General features: G+C 36.6%; 1 protein-coding gene across 11 annotated transcripts in view; it reads left to right on the plus strand.

The window, feature by feature from the left end:
• The window catches only part of IFT122 (intraflagellar transport 122), a 67819-nt gene extending 60629 nt beyond the window's left edge, over nt 1-7190 (plus strand). For 3 of the 11 annotated variants that reach the window (XM_087954631.1, XM_087954636.1, XM_087954640.1), the window contains 5 exons: nt 1792-1903; nt 2333-2461; nt 3208-3290; nt 4863-5027; nt 6213-6450. In XM_087954631.1, coding sequence (XP_087810757.1) covers nt 1792-1903; nt 2333-2461; nt 3208-3290; nt 4863-5027; nt 6213-6308 — 585 coding nt within the window. In that variant the 3' untranslated portion in view covers nt 6309-6450. The other 8 variants (XM_087954634.1, XM_087954641.1, XM_026678541.2 and 5 more) reach the window with 4 other exon arrangements.
• The last annotated feature ends 13256 nt before the right edge of the window (nt 7191-20446 follow it).

A 20446-nucleotide genomic window follows, 5' to 3' on the forward strand; every position in this document is an offset into this window, starting at 1 on the left:
GACAAAATTCATTCCATCTGGACACCTGAAATAATATCAACACGATTCCAAGGGCCTAGAGGACTTCAAAGTTGCTTGAGGTAATCGTGCAGTCTAAAACAAGTTTAAGTTAATGAATCAAAGGTCTCATTTCATTGGGCCTCTGAGCCAAACTCTCCCATGCTTTACTAACCTTTGTTCACTCTTTCTGACAAATGAATATATTACATTTGATGCTACAGGGATTGGAAACAGAATATGCAAATACCTCAGACAGTCCTGTTCTAAAAGATGATGGAAAGTTGATGGTCCCAATTTCCCATTTTTATGACTAGGTCTGTCCTGATGTAATTACACTGCTGTAAAAGAAAAGTAGGAAGAATGTAGTGTTTATTTGTATTTGCTTTATACTCTGCCTTTCAGCTCTAGGGAGCACTCAGTTTTTGTTTAACAAAAATTAAACAAAAACAGGATACAAAAAGTTAAAATGGAATGATTAAAGTTAACAATAACATTTAACACTAAAGCCATTTTACAGTTGAGAAGGTGCACTTTTACAATTTTGGAGGCATAGAGAGAGTGAGGCCAAATGCAATTCCTGAGGGGGGTATATCCATTGACTCAGAACAACTTCTTCAACAACAACTTCAACTTCTCCTTGAGTCCTAAAATGTTGAACTTTGGCCACAGAGGCATTTTCAAGAAAGTCTCTTCTGCTGAATTTAACAATTGAACTGGTTTGTAATAAGACAATCAGTTATTTAAACATTTGGGCCCTAAACCATTTAGTTCTTTAAAGCTCAGTACCTACCATTTAAATGGTGCCTTTGTAAGCAAGTTGGCTGCCAACATAAGGAAGACTAGGTACTACAACTACTACAGGCCTAGCCAGAGACATCTAAGAATCAATAGACTTCTCCAATCTATAAACCTCACTACTTTGTTGTAGTGTAACCTTATGTCCTATTTACCAGCAACACCTCTGTCTTATCTGGATTTATTTTCAGCTTGTTATCTCTCATCTCTTCCTTAGCTGTGCTGATTATCGGTACAGTTTTGAATCTAGTTCAAAGTGCTGCTTTTAGATTGTAAAGCTCTACACTGGTTGGCTCAGAATGCCTTAAAGACTAACTTTTCCAAATAAAATGTCTTTCAACTATTCATGTATGAAGGGAAAGGATTCTTTCTGTCTCATCCCTACAATAATTCAAGAGCATAAGCATAGGTAGCATCTCTTGTGGTGGAACAGCTAAACTAATTGTGGCTCAAACAGCTTGGGGCTGATGTAGCAAGAGGATGAATTATTGGTCTGCTGTGTTTTTCACAATTCTGTTCGCTCAGAAAATCCTTGTATATAATGTGACAAATAAGAAATGTGCACATTTCTAAGGTTGTATTTGTAGTTGCTATCTGGACCTGGAAAACTCTTCTAGAGGTCCTCAGAATGTAAGACTTGTCATGCTTTATAGAATCCAAATAACACACTTGTAATTTTAAAAGTCATTTTTAAAGCAACAGGTAAGTGTTGCTCTAGGTCCTCCTTCCATTTTGTAAGTTTTGATGTGCTGGTTCATCCAAACAGATAGTGAGTTAATTGTACATTTATTTCTATATGTCTTGACTGATTGCTTCCTAGAGGTCTTGCATTACCAGCCAGTATTGGAAAGCACTTTAGACTGGCATCAAAGAAATGGGATAAATGGCTGGAAGCCAAGGAATGTTTGAAGACTAGCCATTTACCATTCCTTGGGTCTTAATTCAGATGTTTAAATTATTGTGGCTGTGACTTTGCCTCTCTGTGTTTCTTTGCAGGAGCTTGTGCCTTTATGTTACAGGTGCTCCACCCACAACCCCTTACTGAACAACCTGGGGAATGTCTGCATTAATTGCAGGCAACCTTTTGTCTTTGCTGCTTCTTCTTATGGTGCGTTGTGATATTACATTTTCTCTACAACAATACATCTCTATATTTTTTTCAGAGAGACTCCTAGTTTAGTGCCTGGCAACCCTTACCTTCCCATTTAGTACTGCTTGTAATAATATTCACAGAAACAAGTCTATTGCTGTATTGGTTAATCTGATTACATCTTAATGGTGCTCTTTAAAGACTTGTTATCTTCTCAGAGCCAAGCTGCCTTTTACCAAAATTTATCCAGAAACTGGAACGAGTGGCCTTTGGTACCCTATACATGAGAGAAGTGTATGGATGATATTAAAATAATTGGATTGTGTTTTGTTTCTGTGTGTAAGTGTATGTGCATAAGTGTTTATCTCTAGAACAGATGTCATGGGCTTTGCAGCTGTTCTGAGAATTAACCGTTCCCCTCTTTTTTTCCACCCGCGACCATTTCAGATGTCTTGCATCTGGTTGAATTCTACTTAGAAGATGGAATAACTGATGAAGAAGCTGTTGCTCTGATTGATCTAGAAGTACCCAGACTAAACAAAATAGGCAGTGAATGGCAAGAGCAGATGAGTAATGGTATCCTTCCTATCAGTTACTTAGGAAAAGCATGTTATTCTGGCAAATAATTAGTATTGCTATTTTTTTTTTTTAGTAAACATATAAAAATGTTAAGGTCAACAATTATTTGAGAACAGTTTGTTTTTAAAAGCTCCATTCTGCAGCCTAGGAATACCAGCTTGGATTTACTTTGAGATTCAGCATTGGTGGTAATTGTACAGTTCTGATTGTTATAGGTTAAGTCCTGCATTCTCTGTTGATGTTTGCCTGCATTATAAAGGCATGGAGCCAAAGAGGTAGAGATCTATTTTTAGAGGACTCATTGTGTAACTATTAAAAAAATGCTACAGTGAAAAGAAAGAAAATATAGTAATCTTATATAGTAACATTATAGGATTTTTTGGATTTTTTTTTTTTCAGAAGAAGTCATGAAGCATTGGGTTTTTTCCAGTGCTGGAACTGGGAACTGAATTTTCCTCATTCACAAAATACAAAATGTTATCTGCCAATCCTTCTAGCTACCTTCTCTCTTACAGAAGCCCCTACTTATTTGCTAACCTTTGTCTTTCATCCACAGATGTTCATATTTCTAAACAAATCACTGTATCAGGAATTATGAAAATAAAATGTACATTTGTAGTTTTTCTAATTAGAGATGAGGAAAAGTTGAAACTAGTGTTGGAAATTCTACTGCTTACCTTTGTTCCTAGTACAATTGTGTAATGTCTTTTAGAACTTATTTTCTCTCTAACACATGCTTCTAGGTGTGCAAACAATGAGACTTCTTTATAAAGTGGATGAGATTGAGGAAGATGACCCATTTACAGCAAAATTGAGCTTTGAGGTTGTAAGCAATTTCTTGTTTTTCCCCCCCAATTTCTTGTTTTCCTGAACTGTCTCTTCATTCAATTGTTTTCTTCAAACAGCTGATTAGTACAGAAAGGTAGACATAAGGGATTTTCTATAGTAAATGTGCTTTTCATACCATCATTCCCTTTCATTAATAAATATTTTATACTTTTCTACCAGCTCTCTCCCTTAGAATACGAATGTTGCTTTGATTTGTCTGACCTTTTAAAAATTCCCTTGATATATCTGACAGGAATGGCTTATGTAGTTGCTGGTTTGGCTGAATCACAGTTCAGTCTTGAATAGGTCATGTGCTACGCTGCAAAAGTGCCTAAAATTTGTTAATGAGGAGATGGTAGTCACGTCTGCCATGATGATCATGTTTATCTGGTGGCTTATTTATGAAATAATTAACGTATCTCTCCTTAAAATTAAATTAACTTTTAAGATGAATAAAGAACTAAAGAAGCAGCTGGATATCCTGCAGGCAAATATATATTATTGTTTGCAGAAACAGTAGGGTGGCCTAAGAAATCATTATACTAAGAATGCGTTTTTAACATGTGTACAACATACATATTTAACAAGTTTTAATTGTGGCTTTAGAAAAATTAAGGGCAATAAGTTCTATTACAATTTATTTTGCTATTTTTTACACTGGCTAGATGAGGCATAACTTGTCATAAATGGGCGGTTTTCATTTGGGGTATTTCATGGGGATCTGACCCCAACTTTACATTTGTTTGCTATCCCCTCCTGTTTACATAAAGATATAGTTGCAGTTGAACCTTAAGCAAAGGGATCTCTGAATAGCATTTAGAGAGAGTAATAACATTTTCGAGTTCTAAATGATGGGAAATAGTGATTACAAGGCTTCTGTTTCTAATTAGAAAAATGGATGTCAGTCACTTTCAGAATGAAGTGTGGTCCATCAAAGGCAATCCCACAGTTGCATGAAAGCCTGGGAGGGAGGGAAGAGCTTTTGGAGGAATAGAAAACACTATCTAAAAATAGTGGCATCATAAAGCACTAGCGGAATAACATTAGTGCTCTAGTGTAATAGCTTTGTGACTGCATGATGTGCATGTGCAATGCTTGGGGCTCTAGAATGTTTGTGGTGTTCCAGTCATCACCCATCTCCTAAAGGACACAAGAGTAATTGTGTTTTTCTTCTATTATACACCCATAGTCTCCCTTAGAAGTTGTATCATAATAAACTTAGTGAACATATTCAAGTCATTTATCTGTACCATAGATGACAGAACAGATTTCTTCTGGGATAGAAGATGACTAAGTCGAAAGGGACTCCAACACGCCATCTTCAGCATCTTCCAGATTTCATTGCAGTAGGACATGTGCAGGCTTTTAAAACTAGGAATAGTTCCAGGGCTAAATACAGAAACCGAATAGGAACTGAGAGCTTAGCGTAAATACAGCCTCAGTATATGCAAATTAAAATGAAAAATAATAATAATCCGTACATAGTTTCTGAGATGATCCTTATCATTCCAATGGCCTCAAACCAAACTCAAGCATTTATTTTCTTTCTGTAATTATTCTTTTCTTGCAGCAAGGGGGCTCTGAATTTGTCCCTGTCATAGTGAACCGTGCAATTCTCAAATCCATGAGCAGGAGAGATGTGCTGATTAAACGCTGGTCAAAGCCATTACAATGGCAGTACTTCCGGTCTCTCCTTCCAGACAATCCCATTACCATGTGTTCTTTCTGCTTTCAGGTATGAGTAAGATTTGGAGAGTGGAGGTGGGGTGGTGAAAGGGTAAAGAAGAACAAGCACCTGTAAAAAAAATGTTTTTCAGGAATATAAATACTGAGGATTTGAAGGGGATAGATTTGCTTATTAAAACCAAAATATGCCCTGGGAATGGGAATTTTTTTTAATGTTTTTAGATAAATGTTCTGCTGCACATAAGAAAAAAAAATAACAGGCACATGATCACTGCAGAGCATTTTGCAAAATGAAGTAAAGCTGCTGCTGAAAGGCAGTTGATGAGTCTGTTATTTGAGCAAAAGAGAAGAATAATTACACTTCTCTTTGGCGATTTTTTTCGTCTTTGTCTGACCATTTGGTGCACAACTCTAACCAGTCAGTCCAGTTACATGTAATAAAAAGCAGACGGACACAGGATACTTAAATGGTTAAAAGGCAACTAGTTTGTATTCAACAACCTTGTAAATATGTGGGTTGTTTTTTTTTAGCATGCATGACCTGCAAAGATTTAATTTTTTAAGGGGAAGTTTTGAGATATGGCTGAGAATTTGTGCTTAAGATGACTCAAGTACTGCCATTTATTCATGGAGAATAGAAACTGTCCATTAATATTTTAAAAATATTAAAAATCAACACTTCTGTTACAAAGGCAAGTCATTCATGAAATTATAGATGTATTGTTTCAAGAGGGATGATTGGTTAATCTGCTTCTAGGAGAAGCAAAAATGTCATAATGCCTTAAAGAATAATAGATGTATTGCAATATACATTTTCTGGTCTAAAGCCTATTTCATTAGATGTACCAGCCACTGTAACTTCAGCTGTATATATGTACTCATATACAGAGGGATTTTTTTTTTAATGGAAGGATCAAAGGCTCTGCCTCTGACATATAAAGAGGCGTGGAAGTTCTGTCACATTTCTTGGCAGAGATTTAATCTTTTCAGCATAAAAGTAGAATGACCCATTCAGAATCAATAGTTCAAGAAAGATTATTCCTTCCATAGTAGGAATCATATCCCAGTTGTCATAAAATCCAAATGCAATAGAGTTAAATGTGCAAGTTACTCTATATTTTACTCATTGTACATTCTAAATTCACTCCCTTTTTTACTTTTTTGAAATCTTAATCATTTTAAAATTGGTAATGTAATATCCCAAGATATTGACATATTTTTTCATGGGTTGCAGTATGTTGCTATTTTTATTTCATCTTCATTTATCCTCTGGCCTAGAAGATATTTATCCCGTAGAAAGAACAGAAGGGCTGTGCTGGCAAAGGAATAAGCCTGCAATCATCTGCGTGCAGAGTGATATATGTAGGGGGATAATGCACTGGAAGGAAACACCAGAAATTGTCTTTAGATAATCCCATCATCTCACTTTCCACTACCCTGTTCCATCTATTGAGTCCATCTTGCAACTCTCATTTACAGATGTTTCATTCAGAAGATTATGAGCTCCTGGTGCTCCAGCATAATTGTTGCCCATATTGTCGGAGAAAAATAGATGAATCCAGCTAATAAAGGAAACAACAAGACTGTTTGGCAGAGAGTAGTTCTGCTGCTGAGACTCCAAAGCATTTCTAAGTTCATTAGAATTTCTTAGTAGTCTGTTATTGTTGTTTTTAAGAATGGGTGGATGTGCAGAAAGAAAATTATACATGAAGATAAAAATATATATTTTCCTATTCATTGTGAAAGAGAATCTAAATATCAAGTTTTGTTTTGCTCCTCAAAGAAATGTATGTATATATATATGTGTGTGTGTTACGAAAACAATATATATGTTAGTATATACTTATAGTAAAATGTGTACGATTCTGTATACCTTGTTGATTTATAAAATAAGAAGGGCTACCTGGAAATATTTTTTGACAATCTCTTCCACATATTCTTGACATTTTGATGAAAGTCTGCCAGTTTGTCACAAATGGAACAATGACTTCTGGGGTGAAATTCTGCTTGAAGAAAAAGATGCCGAATTTTTTAGTGGATGGAGTTAGTTCTAAATTGGCCTCTAGTATTAGATTTTATTACCATTCCCAATAAAATATGTGGGTTGTTTCTAAAAGTGTCCTTATTTTCTTTTGAACATTTTTCATCTATCTTAATTGCTGTTATGGAAATTGGCATCCACAATTTTGAGTAAATTGTTATAATCAAACCATTTTTACTTTTGCAAAGACTTGTTTTTTTTAAAAAAAAAACTGACTAAATTTCTTTAAAGCTTAGCATTATTAAAAAGGCTATTGTGATGAGGCACGGAAAATATAAGAAGAGGGGCACCAATGGATAAGCCAGCATATCAACACTGCTAGGCACTGTCTATAAGACCAAAAGATTTGACATAAGGCCATGTGTTTAAAGCACATTAATTACTAGAATAATCTGAAAATACTTACATGAATCAACATTATGAACTTTGTTCGAAGGGTAATTTTAAAATATTCAGAAAATTAGAAACATACGTGAAATTTCTCTTTCTGACGTAAAAAGATGAGAAGAGTCCTTGGTGCGTTCTGAGCTTGCTTCTTTTCTTGCAGGCATTTCATTACCCAAACTAGGTAACATCATCAATGCTAGGAAGGAGTGCTGTTTGCTGTCAGTTTCTATTCCAGGGCAGGCCTGTCAAATTGGCGGCCCGGATATGGCCTGCGCAGGCCACGCCCACCCTGGCTCCACAAAGGCAAAGAACATTGCAATATGTCACAAGACAGCCCACGGTGCGAGTGGGTTTGACACCCCTGTCCTAGTGGCTTGCCTGTCAGTGTTGGTGGGGGTGGTCTTAGCTATTCCGATTGGACCATTTGCTATTGGCTTCTTTGGTGGTTTGTTGATTGGAATTGCTGATGTGGGTGCTGGCTGCTGGTGGAGAGGTGCTTGGGTCTTTTTGTTCGTTTTTGGGCTGGGTAATAATCTCTTTTGCATCATGAAAATGCTTTAATTTCACAACATATAGACAGATTTAACCATAGTTTCAAGCCAAGTCCAAAAAGTCCAAAAACACCAGGGAATTTTTTGAAGCCTGGAACTCTGACAAATTAGCCATCAATAGACACACAGACATTAACAACATAGACAAAACAAGCAAGCTCAGAGAGCTCCAAGGACCCTTCATGTCAATTCTGAGCTACAAATATTTTTCTTTATTAGTATAAAAATATGTGTTGCATTCCTTCTTAATTATGAAAGGCATACTGATTACTATAAATGCACTTCTCTATGAAAAAGTGAAGTTTAGTTCCATGGCAATTGCAGAGTTAAGTAGACTAAAATTGGAAAACTATCCAAGCATATATTAAAAAGAGACAGATGAAATGTGCCAGTTACTGAATGACTGCAGTACAGGTAATCCTCAACTTACAACTACAGCGTAGCCCAAAATTTCTGTTGCTGAGTGAAACATTTGTTAAATGAATTTTGCCCCGTTTTACGACCTTTCTTGCCACAGTTGTTAAGTGAATCAGTGCAGTTGTTAAGTGAATCTGGCTTACCCATTGACTGCTTGTTGAAAAGTTGCAAAAACTGATCATATGACCTCAGGTTATTGCAACGATCATACATTTGAGTCAGTTGCCAAGTGTCTGATTTCTAATCACATGACCATGAGGATGCTGCAATGGTCGTGTAAAAAACAGTAATTAGCCACTTTTTTCAGTGTCATCGCAACTTTGGTCACTAAATGAACTGTTGTAAGTTGTGGACTACCTGTAATGCAATGTGTTATTTAAAGAAAATTCTAAAAAAGGAATCTATAGCCACACGTGGCGAATTAAAATCCAAAACAGTTCAGAAAAGACCGTGTGTGTGTGTGTGTGTGAAAGCAAATAGATACAATGCAGGAAAGCAGATTTATCTCTGCTTCATCGGTTATTGCAAGGCCTTTGACTATAGATTTTGCAGAATAGGGAACATTTTTAAAACTAATGGGCATTCCAGAATCCCTGATTATTCTTCAAAAAAATCTTGACAATGAACAAATAATAAGGAACAAATTCGGAGAAACAGAATTGTTCCGAATGGGGAAGGCAGTGAGACAAAGATACATATTATCTCCGCATCTGTTTAGTTTGCACAGCGAATATATTATACAAATGGTAGGAGTAGAAGAGATGACAGCTGGAATCAAAATTGGAAGAGGAAACTCTAACCGTTTATCCATACAAACAATGCTACATCATTAACTGAAAGTAGAGTTGGACAGGCTCATTGTAAGAGGTAAAATTGAAAAAGAAAAATCCAAATGAATGCAAACTATTAGAATAAAGTTTATTTCTCTTGCATGTTTAGTAAAGGTAATATATTTGTTTTTGGGGACTCAAATACAAAGGTGGATAATGTTATAGAGACAAAGAGAAAGAAGGCAATGATGAACCTAGGCAAAATCATGAAAAATAAGGACATTTCAATGATAACAAAGATAATAGTTAAGGCGATTAACTTTCCAATGGTATACAGCTTTAAAAGCTGCATATTGACAGAGCAAGAGAAGAAAAAAGATGCCTTCAAATTATTGATCTGGAGGCAAAAAAAGCATCATGTATTGGAAGAGGAACCTGTCAATCATGCATCAGATAAATACTGCTCCCTCAAAGTGATGACCAGCATACTGAAACTAGATAATAGGGCATGTGATGTGAGTGGATGATGGGCTGGCATGATTATACCTGGCAAGGTTGAGGGAAGTGGACGAAGAGGAAGGCAACAGATAAAGTGGATTGATGGATCAAAGAGATTAGTGGATTGTCTTTGGAAAAGCTGTAGGTTATTATTGGAGACAGGTCAAGGTAGTAAGCATTTGTTCATGCAGTCACAAAGAACTGAACCCAACACAGCAACACCTTAACTTACTAGCTCAGTCTACCTGATCAATAGAGATTTATTTATTGAATTTATATGCCACCCATCTCATTTATATGCCACCTACCCATAGAGCCATAATGGTGCGGTGGTTAGAATGCCATAATGCTGCGGTGGTTAGAATTTCAGGCTAACGCCGCCGACTGAGAGCAGTTTGTTCCTGACTGTCTCAAGTTGACTCAGCCTTCCATCCACGAGATTTGTAAAACGAGGACTCAGATTGTTGGGGGCAATATGTTGTCTTTGTAAGCCACTTAGGGCTGTAAAGCACTAGGAAGTGGCATATAAGTCTAAGTGCTATTGCTATGTCACTATTGAAGTGACTTTGTAGTAGATTGTTTGCAACCAAAATTCTGTGAGGAAATGAGTATTAAGAAATAGAAGTTCCACTCTTGATCATTTTTCAGATTTTCACTTGTTTTCTCATCCCACAGTGTGCAGAGGATAACAGGTCAATGCTATAAAAACATAGGGCACTCTTTATCTTCACTCTCCCTTCCATGATATAATCCAGTTTCAGTCAGGATGTTGTCTGAGTTTGAGCATTCCTTTGAAGACAGAGCACGAGCCTCCCTTCACTTTCTATCAACTAAAAGAGGTCTGCACTTTCTCCGTTTTTTTGGTCCTCAATCTCTAGAGAGTAGCTTTCAGACAATCATTCCAAACAAATAATATATCTACATGGTCACATCAATGTGGTAAAATATATGTATCTATACCAATGTCTCCTCAAGTCTTGGTATTCTGCCTTCATGTGTGTGTGTGTGTGTGTGTGTGTGTGCGCGTGCGTTTGTGTTCCTGAAAAACACACACACAAATAAAAAGCCTCTGGCAGTATATATCAAGAATATATACACCTACCTGAATCACTCAAGTCGCAAAGGCCACCTCAACTGCCCAGCAAAAGCAAACAGGCACTCATATTAGTCAGCAACCATATTGAAAGATGCTGAAGGCAGATGATTACTTCAGTGACAATGGCAAAAGCATTAATTCATAATGCACAGGAGAAGGTAATGGTAAATCGCTCCTGTATTTTATTTTTTAAAAACCCACACACGCTGACAGACAAGGTAAAATGTTTGATGATATAGTGCCAGATGATGGACCTCTGAACGCTCTCACATAGCATGCTACTGAGAAAAAACTGAGGACCTTACAGATTATTAATAGTGCTTATGGCTTAGATCCATTAAATCCTTCTGGATGTCTAGCTGCTGTTATTATACAAAAAAGAATATTAGAAGCTAGAAATTGAGAATCACATCATGAACATGGAACATAAATGCATGAACTTGAGAATCCTCAGTGTGAAAAAGGAAATGAACTGACTAAACATTGGCATCTTAGACATCACCTAATTAAAATGGATAGGAATTGAACACTTTCAGTCAGAAGATCATACTGTTTATTGCCTATCCTGTGAAAAACAAAAACACAGCACTTTTTTTTTTTACAGAAGGACATAGCAAGGACAGTACTTTGATCCAATGCAGCCAACTACAGAGTAATATCAGTCAGTCTTAACAGGCAAGTCTAACACAATGATTTTCCAAGTGTATACTACAAATTCAGGTGCAGAAGAAAAAGAAACTGATGATGGAAGTTTATGGTCAAATTCTATCTGAAATTGACAGAACTCTCAAGCAAGTGGTGATGTAGGAGATTACCAGGATGAGCTTGAGGGAGGGGTTAAAAGCATCATTGGTCACAAGTCCCTTCACACCCACAAGAGACCTAAGTCCAGCCCACCTTGAATGCCTTTTACCTACCACCAAATTGTTTTGACCATTAGTAGTCCAGATTCTTGTAAAGCGTTTAATCTTGCAACAAATCTTTATATTCATTTCAACTGCCTGGATCTTCTAATTTGCCCAGCACTTGACAGGTGAACCGGAGAGTTGAATGGCAAAGTTGAAAATAATGAGAACCAGGAATTGCTCATGTGTATGTTCCAAGTCAAACTAAAGCAGAAGAACAACGCAAATCAGTTTTCACAATACCGATCTTGAACACACACAGTCTTTTTCAAGGAGATCGTCAGCAATTGCTTTGAAGTCTTGAATCTCATTGATAGGAACCAGAGGGTCTATGGAATGAAATCAAAGTTGTCATTAAGGATGAATATGAACAGAGACCGCAAGGTTTAAAAATGGAAAAAAGCAAACCAGATGTCGGTACAGATGTTGAAAATTGCCAAGAGAAGGAAAGTCAAAGGCAAGAAAGACTTCAGAAAGGATTAACAAATAATTTCAGAGAGTTGGCAGAAGAGACAAGAAACAGCATTACAATGACACCTGCAAAGACATTGACAATGAAAGCATGAAAAAGTTTTTCAAAAGATTTCCAAATCTACACTGAGGTTTCACCCTGAAATGGAAAGATCGAATGACACCAGTGGACAGATAATGACTGGTTCAAAAAAGACCAAACAAAATTGGAGGGAATACAGTAGAACCTCTGGTCAGGAAGGCTTCTGACCACAACCAAATCAGGTTCTGACCAAAAAATTCACAATTTTTTCCACAGCTGATTTTCCCTTCTGCGCCATTTTTTTTGGTAAGTGCCAAATTTCCAAATTAGGTTCGGGTCACGACCAAATTGGGTTGTGACCAAAGTTATGGAACGAATTATGGTCATGACCAGAGGTTCTACTGTATAATGAAATTCTATAGAGATGGCATGTCAGCCTCCAAGACATTCTGGAATATATTCCCTACTTACAAGAATCTCTAGTTGTAGAAAATGACACCTAGATCCAGTGATCACCAACTCACAATCTATAGGAATTGATTGAATATTTACAGAAATATGGAAGCAACTGAAGAAGAATCAGTTAAGATTCTAACCAAACCATAATACCAAATAGGATGGATCAGAAGTGGTCAGTCTACATACCAAAATCAAATAAAAGAGACATATCAGAATGTGCAAATTATTGCACAGTATTCTTAATTTCACATATTAGTGAACTATTGCTTGAGATGCTACAATGTAGATTGGAGCCTTACAGTAGGTGGAGCCAGGTGTTTTAATTTAGATGTTCTATATAAGGCTAAGGAACATGTGACATTACCAGTAATACTCACTAAATAACTGAGAAAGCCAAAGAATACTAGAAAAAAGTCAGTATATGCTTCATTGATTATAGAAATACCTTTCATTGTGTCAACCATATCAAGCAGTGGATTGTCCTTCAGAAAATAAGAATCCCAAAACATGTAAGATTCATGAAAAACCCATATATATATATATAGGACAAGAAGCCTCAGTCTGGACAGAATGTGGCAAAATAGCCTGACTGGTCAGCAAAGGATTAAGTCAAGACTGGGTACTCTCTCCTTGGCTATTGAACCTCTTGCTAAATCGAGAGGTGTAGGATTGGAAGAAGATTACCATTATTTTTAAATTGTAATGCATTACCTGCATTACAAAACTCTGATTGTAGAAAATGCACATGATCTGCAAGTTTTAGTACTGAAAGTCAAGGAGCACAATGGAAGAAAATGACTGGTTAAATACAAAGAAAACCAAGCTAATGATAACAGATTCAGCAACTTAGGAGACAGTTTGGTATAGTGGTTAAAGTGTCAGGCTAGAAAGCAGAACACTGTGAATTCTAGCCCTGCTTTAGGTACAACCAACTGAGAGAGCTTGAACCAATCACTCTCAGCCACAGGAAGGAAGCAATGGCAAGTCATTTCTGAAAAACCTTGCCAGGAAAACTGCAGGAACTATTTTTATTTATTTTAATTGGTTTGTCAATTGCTTACAAGATAATAGGTATAAGTAAAAACATAATTATGAATACATGGATACATATAAGAAAAATAAAAGAAACAATAGGACAGGGACGGTAGGCACATTGGTGCACTTATGCATGCCCCCTACAGACTTCTTAGGAAAGGGGTGAGGTCAATAGTAGAAAGTCTAAGGTTAAAGTTTTTGGGGTTTGGGGAAGAAACCACAGTCAGGTAGAGTATTCCAGACATTGACCACTCTGTTGCTGAAGTCGTATTTCCTGCAATCAAGTTTGGTGCGATTAACCTTGAGTTTGTATCTATTGTTTGCTCTTGTGTTGTTATGGTTGAAGCTGAAGTATTCATTGACAGGTAGGACATTGCAATGTATGATTTTATATACTATACTTAGATCGGACCGAAGGCGGCATAGTTCTAGGTTTTCTAGGTCTAGAATTTCAAGTCTGGTGGCATAAAGTATTCTGCAATGAATAGAGGAGTGGAGAACTCTTCTTATGAAATATTTCTGGACTTTCTCAACTGTGTTAGTATCAGATACGTAATGTGGGTTCCAGACTGATGAGCTGTATTCAAGTATTGGTCTAGCAAATGTTTTGTATGCTCTAGTTAGTAGTGTGATATTACCAGAGAAAAAGCTATGTAAGATTAGGTTAACAACTCTTAATGCCTTTTTGGCTATGTAGTTACAGTGGGAACTAGCACTTAGATCATTAGAGATGAGTACTCCAAGATCCTTGACAGAGTTTGGATCATCAACAAGGTCTTGACTATTCAGCCTGTATTTTATTTTCTGATTTTTTTTGCCAATATGTAAGACAGAGCATTTATTTGTTGAGATTTGAAGTTGCCATTTGTTTGACCATTCTGATACATAGTCAAGATCTTTTTGAAGGGTCGCAGTATTGTCTGTGGTGTTGAATAGCTTTACATCATCAGCGAAGAGAACACAGTCCAGGCAGTTGCCAAGAGTTAAAAACTGACCTGAAGGAACCAAGAAAACCCCAACAGCAGTAAAAGTATACCAATTAAGAAATATGCTGCAGACCAGTAGCAATAATTTGTACAGTAGCAGTGAAGACTTTGGAAAACTTATTCAGATGCAAGAATGTGTCTATATCTACGAAGATCAGAGCAGTGCCAAGTATAGTGTGTGATACTCTATGGATGTGAAAAATCAGAGTTTTAAAAAGCAGCTTAGAAAAAATATTGATGCCTTTGAATGTTGGGTTGGAGAAGGCTACTGACAATACCATGGATAGCCAAGAAAATGAACAAGTGGATCATAGAGCAAATCAGTCCAGATGGCAAATGAGTAGACTCAATTATCATGAGAGAGGGAGAGGGATAAATGGATGATAGATAGATAGATAGATAGATAGATAGATAGATAGATAGATAGAAAAGATGATAGATAAATAGATAGATGATGGATAGATAAATAGATAGATAGATGATGGATAGATGGATGACAGATAAGACAAAGAGTTCCTAGAGCAAATCAGTCCAGATGGCAAATGAGTAGACTCAGATTATCATGAGAGAGAGAGAGAGAGAGAGAGAGAGAGAGAGAGAGAGAGAGAGAGAGAGAGAGAGAGAGAGAGAGAGAGAGAGAGATTGAGAGAGAGAGAGAGAGAGAGAAAGAAAGAAAGAAATGATGATTGCATAGCCAGTTCTGTTCTATCTCATTCTTTGGGGTTATATGGTTGTGGCTGTTCTCTAGATTATTATTTTTTTGACACCTCTTGTGGATGCCAGTGTGCACAATTGGTGCAATAGTTAAAATTGCCCATATTTGGGCAGAATGATGGGATATGAACAAGAGAAATTCCTGATGCCCCCAAAATCCCACCTTCTTAATGTGTTCAGGAAAACATTCACATTCCTATCTGCTGCAATTTTAGATTCTTCACCAATAAAAAATCATTTGACATGGCAAAATCTTGCAGCAACTGGTGAGTGGACTTCCACAGAACAGCTACATCAGCATTGCCTCATTTACAGTATGATGTTTTTGTCAAGGTGAAGTTTAAATGATCTCTGTTTAGCCTCAGGGCTATGTGCACGAGAATCGCAAAGGTAACCATTAAAAGCAAAACCAAACATGATTTTGTCACAATCAAAACAGCCCTCCTGATAGCTGCAGTCACCTCGGCAGGCTCCTCAATTCCTCTGTGAATGTCTGCAGCAGCCATGCAGCTGTACCAGTGGTTCATAGTTATACTTTACAAGTTATTTGGAAGGGAATCTTAAATGCAATCACAGCTACTTTAAAGAGTTGTTTTGCAGAGTGAGATGGATGGCATCTAAAATTTCTATCAGTCTCTATCTATCTATCTATCTATCTATCTATCTATCTATCTATCTATCTATCTATCTATTTCTATCTCATCTATCTATCTATCTATCTATCTATCTATCTATCTATCATCTATCTATCTATCTATCTCTATCTATCATCTATCTATCTATCTATCTATCTATCTATCTATCTATCTATCTATCTATCCCTATTCATCTATATCTATCTATCTATCTATCTATCTATCTATCTATCTATCTATCTATCTATCTATCTATCATCTATCTATCTATCTATCTATCTCATCTATCTATCTATCTATCTATCTATCTATCTATCTATCTCATCTCTATCTATCAATCTATCTATCTATCTATCTATCTATCTATCTATCTATCTATCTATCTAATCTATCATCCATCCATCCATTTATCCATCTATCATCTATCTATCATCTATCATATCTATCCCCCACTCCTATCCATTTATCTATCATCTATCTATTATCAACAAATAATCACAAAATTTTGACATGGGGAAGACTCCTGGGCTAAAGAGCTCATGGGCAAATGTGGTCAGTGTATGTCCTTGGATTCTTGCTAGTTACTTTTCCAAACACCTCTGTAGAACAGATCTTCATGAGAGACATAGTCAAAGAATTGTCCATGAAGCACCTGACCATAATGCGTAGCAATTCTGGGAGAAAAGGGCAATATATTGGGGAAACCTGATACAGGGAACACTGACCTAGATGAGACAATGAGTAGGCTGCTAAGGCAGCATTTGGTGTAACGTGTAGGGATGAAAACAGTTAAATGGAAGTGATGGCTAAGAATAGGCAGTGTTAACCAGATGCAGATATAGCAGGAACTTTGACAGTGGTCTCGACAGCAGATTTTTCATGCCAGCAAACGTGTTGTTTTATGCCTCTTCAATATTGCTCAGACCTTCTAGAGGGTCGGATAAGTGCACATTTAATTCAGAAATGGCAGCTTAAACAAATTAGTTAAGATGATAACCTTTGCCTTACTTTTACAGATTAAAACAATATCTAAACAGTATCTCACATTTCTTCTGCTGTTCTTTTTTTCCACCCAGTTGATGTAGGTGACATAGTTTTGCTGTTAAGCTGTGCCCACCTCAGCAATGGCTTATTGAATCAGTTCTTAATATGATCCATTTCGTTATCTGAAATATAAACCTTTAATCCAGCAAAGCCAAATCCATGCAGTGCTTAAGAAATTATTAGCTATTTAGGCCATGTCCACTAGCAGTTTCCCATGTCCTTGGATGAGGTTGGATGGGTAGGAAGAGCTTCTAATGAAAAATATGTATATTTCTTACCAAGGCATCTTCTTCCAGGCTTGCTTTCCCACATTGGGTCAACAATGTCCTTCCTTCCTTCCTTCCTTCCTTCCTTCCTTCCTTCCTTCCTTCCTTCCTTCCTTCCTTCCTTCCTTCCTTCCTTCCTTCCTTCCTTCCTTCCTTCCTTCCTTCCTTCCTTCCTTCCTTCCTTCTTTCCTTCCTCTTGAATGAATTGTGATAATTAGTTTGGTTACTCAAAACAGAAGGACACATAATGTTTACCAAAAACATCTGCATTTCTTTGCTTTCGACTATTCATATATTTTATTTACAGGTTTGACTTGGATAGCAATATATATAAAATAATCACGAAGATGCACTCCTTGTATTCTGATATGCTAGATCATTTTGGTCTTCACGAAAACATTCAGTGAATTTGTGGCTTGGGAAGTCTGCAGCAGAATTGACTATGCACAGCTTTGATTGGCTGACATAGGATGACATCATGACTCTGATTCTATCTCTTACTCTGCCTCTGGCCCTCATTCCTTGGAGCAGTTGTGGAGTTTTTTTGTAATAAAAATAATAAAGTAAGAAATACAGTAAAAGCTTAATTAAATATGCATGTATCACTAATAAAGATGAGTCAAATATACTAACTCTGGTTTTAAATCAATACAGCCTGGAATCAGTGTTATTTATGTTGTACCTCTACATCTTCCTTCATGAAGAAAAGATGACAACTGCTGTCTTATGTAATTTTGTGCAGAATTCAGGCACAATTTCACAACTAAATGATTTTGTCACAGTACATTTCTGTTCCTTTTTGCCCTTCTTCCACTCCAGCTGCAGCTTTAACTTGCTTCTTAATTTTTGATGAGGTATTGCAGTTCCTCCCAATAGTCTGCAAAGGAGAAGGGAATATTTAAGCTTTGAAGGCAGGACGAGAAATTGTATGCAGGAAGTCCCATATTTTAAGTGGTGATATTTTCCATTTAAAGGTCCTTGGGTCAAAAAGGATGAATAAGAATTCTGCTTCTTTTTCTTTTTTTCTAACGGTCTTTGGAAGAATAGTATACTCCCCAAAAACAACAAAAACAAAAACAACAACATAGTGGAGAGTCCCAACAGCTGTCAGGTTTATATTCCAGACTACATTTCCTCCAGGGTAATCCATTGAGACCTCACACAGCACTACAGTTGTTTGTTACTGTTAGATTACATAATTGGGTTTTTAGGACTCGACAGTAAGTGAGAGCAGCAGAGATTGGGAAGCTCATTTGCTGAGAAAACTTGGTCTCCTTCTCTGCCTTGTTGCAAACTGGGTATTGCCTCCCACCAGATTCACCCAATCGATTTGCCCAAGCATAATCTTCATACTACATGCATACTTCAGTTGGATGGTTTCAAAATAAGGGTAGCAATGCAGAAAATGCTCTTGATAAAAATAATGGTCTGGGGTGCAACATAGTGACTATTGCTTTCCATAAATTTTAAAAACCTTTAATCTTTGTGAATATAGGTACACACAGTTAATACCTCTATAAAATATGAAATATAAAAACTATGGTCTAGAATAGTCAATTCTGTTTGTATAATAGAAGAAAAATAGAAGAAAAAAACAATAGATGGATCACCAATATATTCTATAGTCTTTCTTTCCTTCCTTCCTTCCTTCCTTCCTTCCTTCCTTCCTTCCTTCCTTCCTTCCTTCCTTCCTTCCTTCCTTCCTTCCTTCCTTCCTTCCTTCCTTCCTTCCTTTTTCCTATATTCTTTATTATATTAAACTCTGAATTGAATCCAAATCCAGATTCAGGTTCTGCCATCACATTAAGTGAGTTTTGTCATTTACTTCATGTTTACTTCTGTTTTAGAAACTTAAAATGTCAGCCATTTTGGATTGGAAGACATGCTAGGTCCCAAAATTTGCTTAAAGAGCTGTCAGAAATGCAAAGAGAAAATGATGGTGCATACATATTTGTTAACTGAGCTGTTTATTTTATTTTATGGTATAATCATAACCATTATGCGAAATCAATCAGAAGACCTATTTTAGTCTTGATTAACCTATTCAATTAATCTCAGTGTAACCTTTGACTAAAATATCCCCTAGAATAGATTTTCTTCTTGTAATGTATGCTTTGCTCCCATTTTTATCAAGACAGTTACTTGACAGCAATTATCCACGGAAATAATAGGGGATCGTTTGTACTTCTGGGAATTTCAGGAATGGCTTTGGTTTCACTATCAGTTATTTTTGGCTACTGTCCAAAAGGAATTTCTGAACATATGACTTGGTTTGAAAAAAAAAGAGAAGGTTGTGCAGTTAACCTAAGTATAAAACAACTCTGCATTGGATAATGATGGGATAACAAGAGTTCAGCAGATGCAGAGTGAGGGATTCAGTTCTGGAATGTATGCCTTAATTTTTATAGCTATTACTGAAAAGCCATGAAAGAGACAATGATTGGATTGGAATATTCTTTACTTACAAAAGCAGTCCTGTAGGGATATGATATAGTCACATTACAGTTACATTAGCTTTAATCAGAAAAAGAGGATTGGTTAATGATTTGGGAGATGTGGATACATTTCTCCTCTCCCCTTTTCATTTCTCATGTAAATAGACCCAATGGGCTCTCCCAAGTTCCATCAAAATTCTTCTGTTATGCCACATGTCTCAACTGTGCTTTATCAATTGAAGAATACAGCTCTAGTTTACTCTTTTTATACAGATGTAGTCAGGCTATTATTTATTGTTTTCTGTTTATTGTTACGATGGCTTAATGCTGTTTTGCATTACTTGGTTTTGTGCTTGGCTTTTAATTGTAGAGATGTTCGAGTTGGTAGACATGTTATAAATGATGGTTATGGTAGTTGGTTGAAATGCAAATTAGTTCTTTGATATGTGTAAGATCAGTTTCATTCTTCACCTCATGAGGACTAACTTCAGGAATTTGGAATCGCAGTTCTGTGCAAACAGTGGGCAGTTGTATCAAATCATACACACACATGTACACACACTCAACATCGACATAATTCCCAGAATTCTTTCAAGGAAGCCACTTTTGAAATAATTTCAAATTGTATGTGCCTATTGTTCTCATTTGACAATGGGAATGAGGAACTAGTGCCCTAAAAGTTGCTACACTATCATTCTCTTTATTACTAGTGAGAGTGGGCTGCCTCCTTCTGATA

The sequence above is a fragment of the Notechis scutatus genome, chromosome 2 (assembly GCF_049901735.1).
Source record: "Notechis scutatus isolate UNSWTSFEM ecotype Mainland chromosome 2, rNotScu1.2, whole genome shotgun sequence".
NCBI lineage: Eukaryota > Metazoa > Chordata > Lepidosauria > Squamata > Elapidae > Notechis > Notechis scutatus.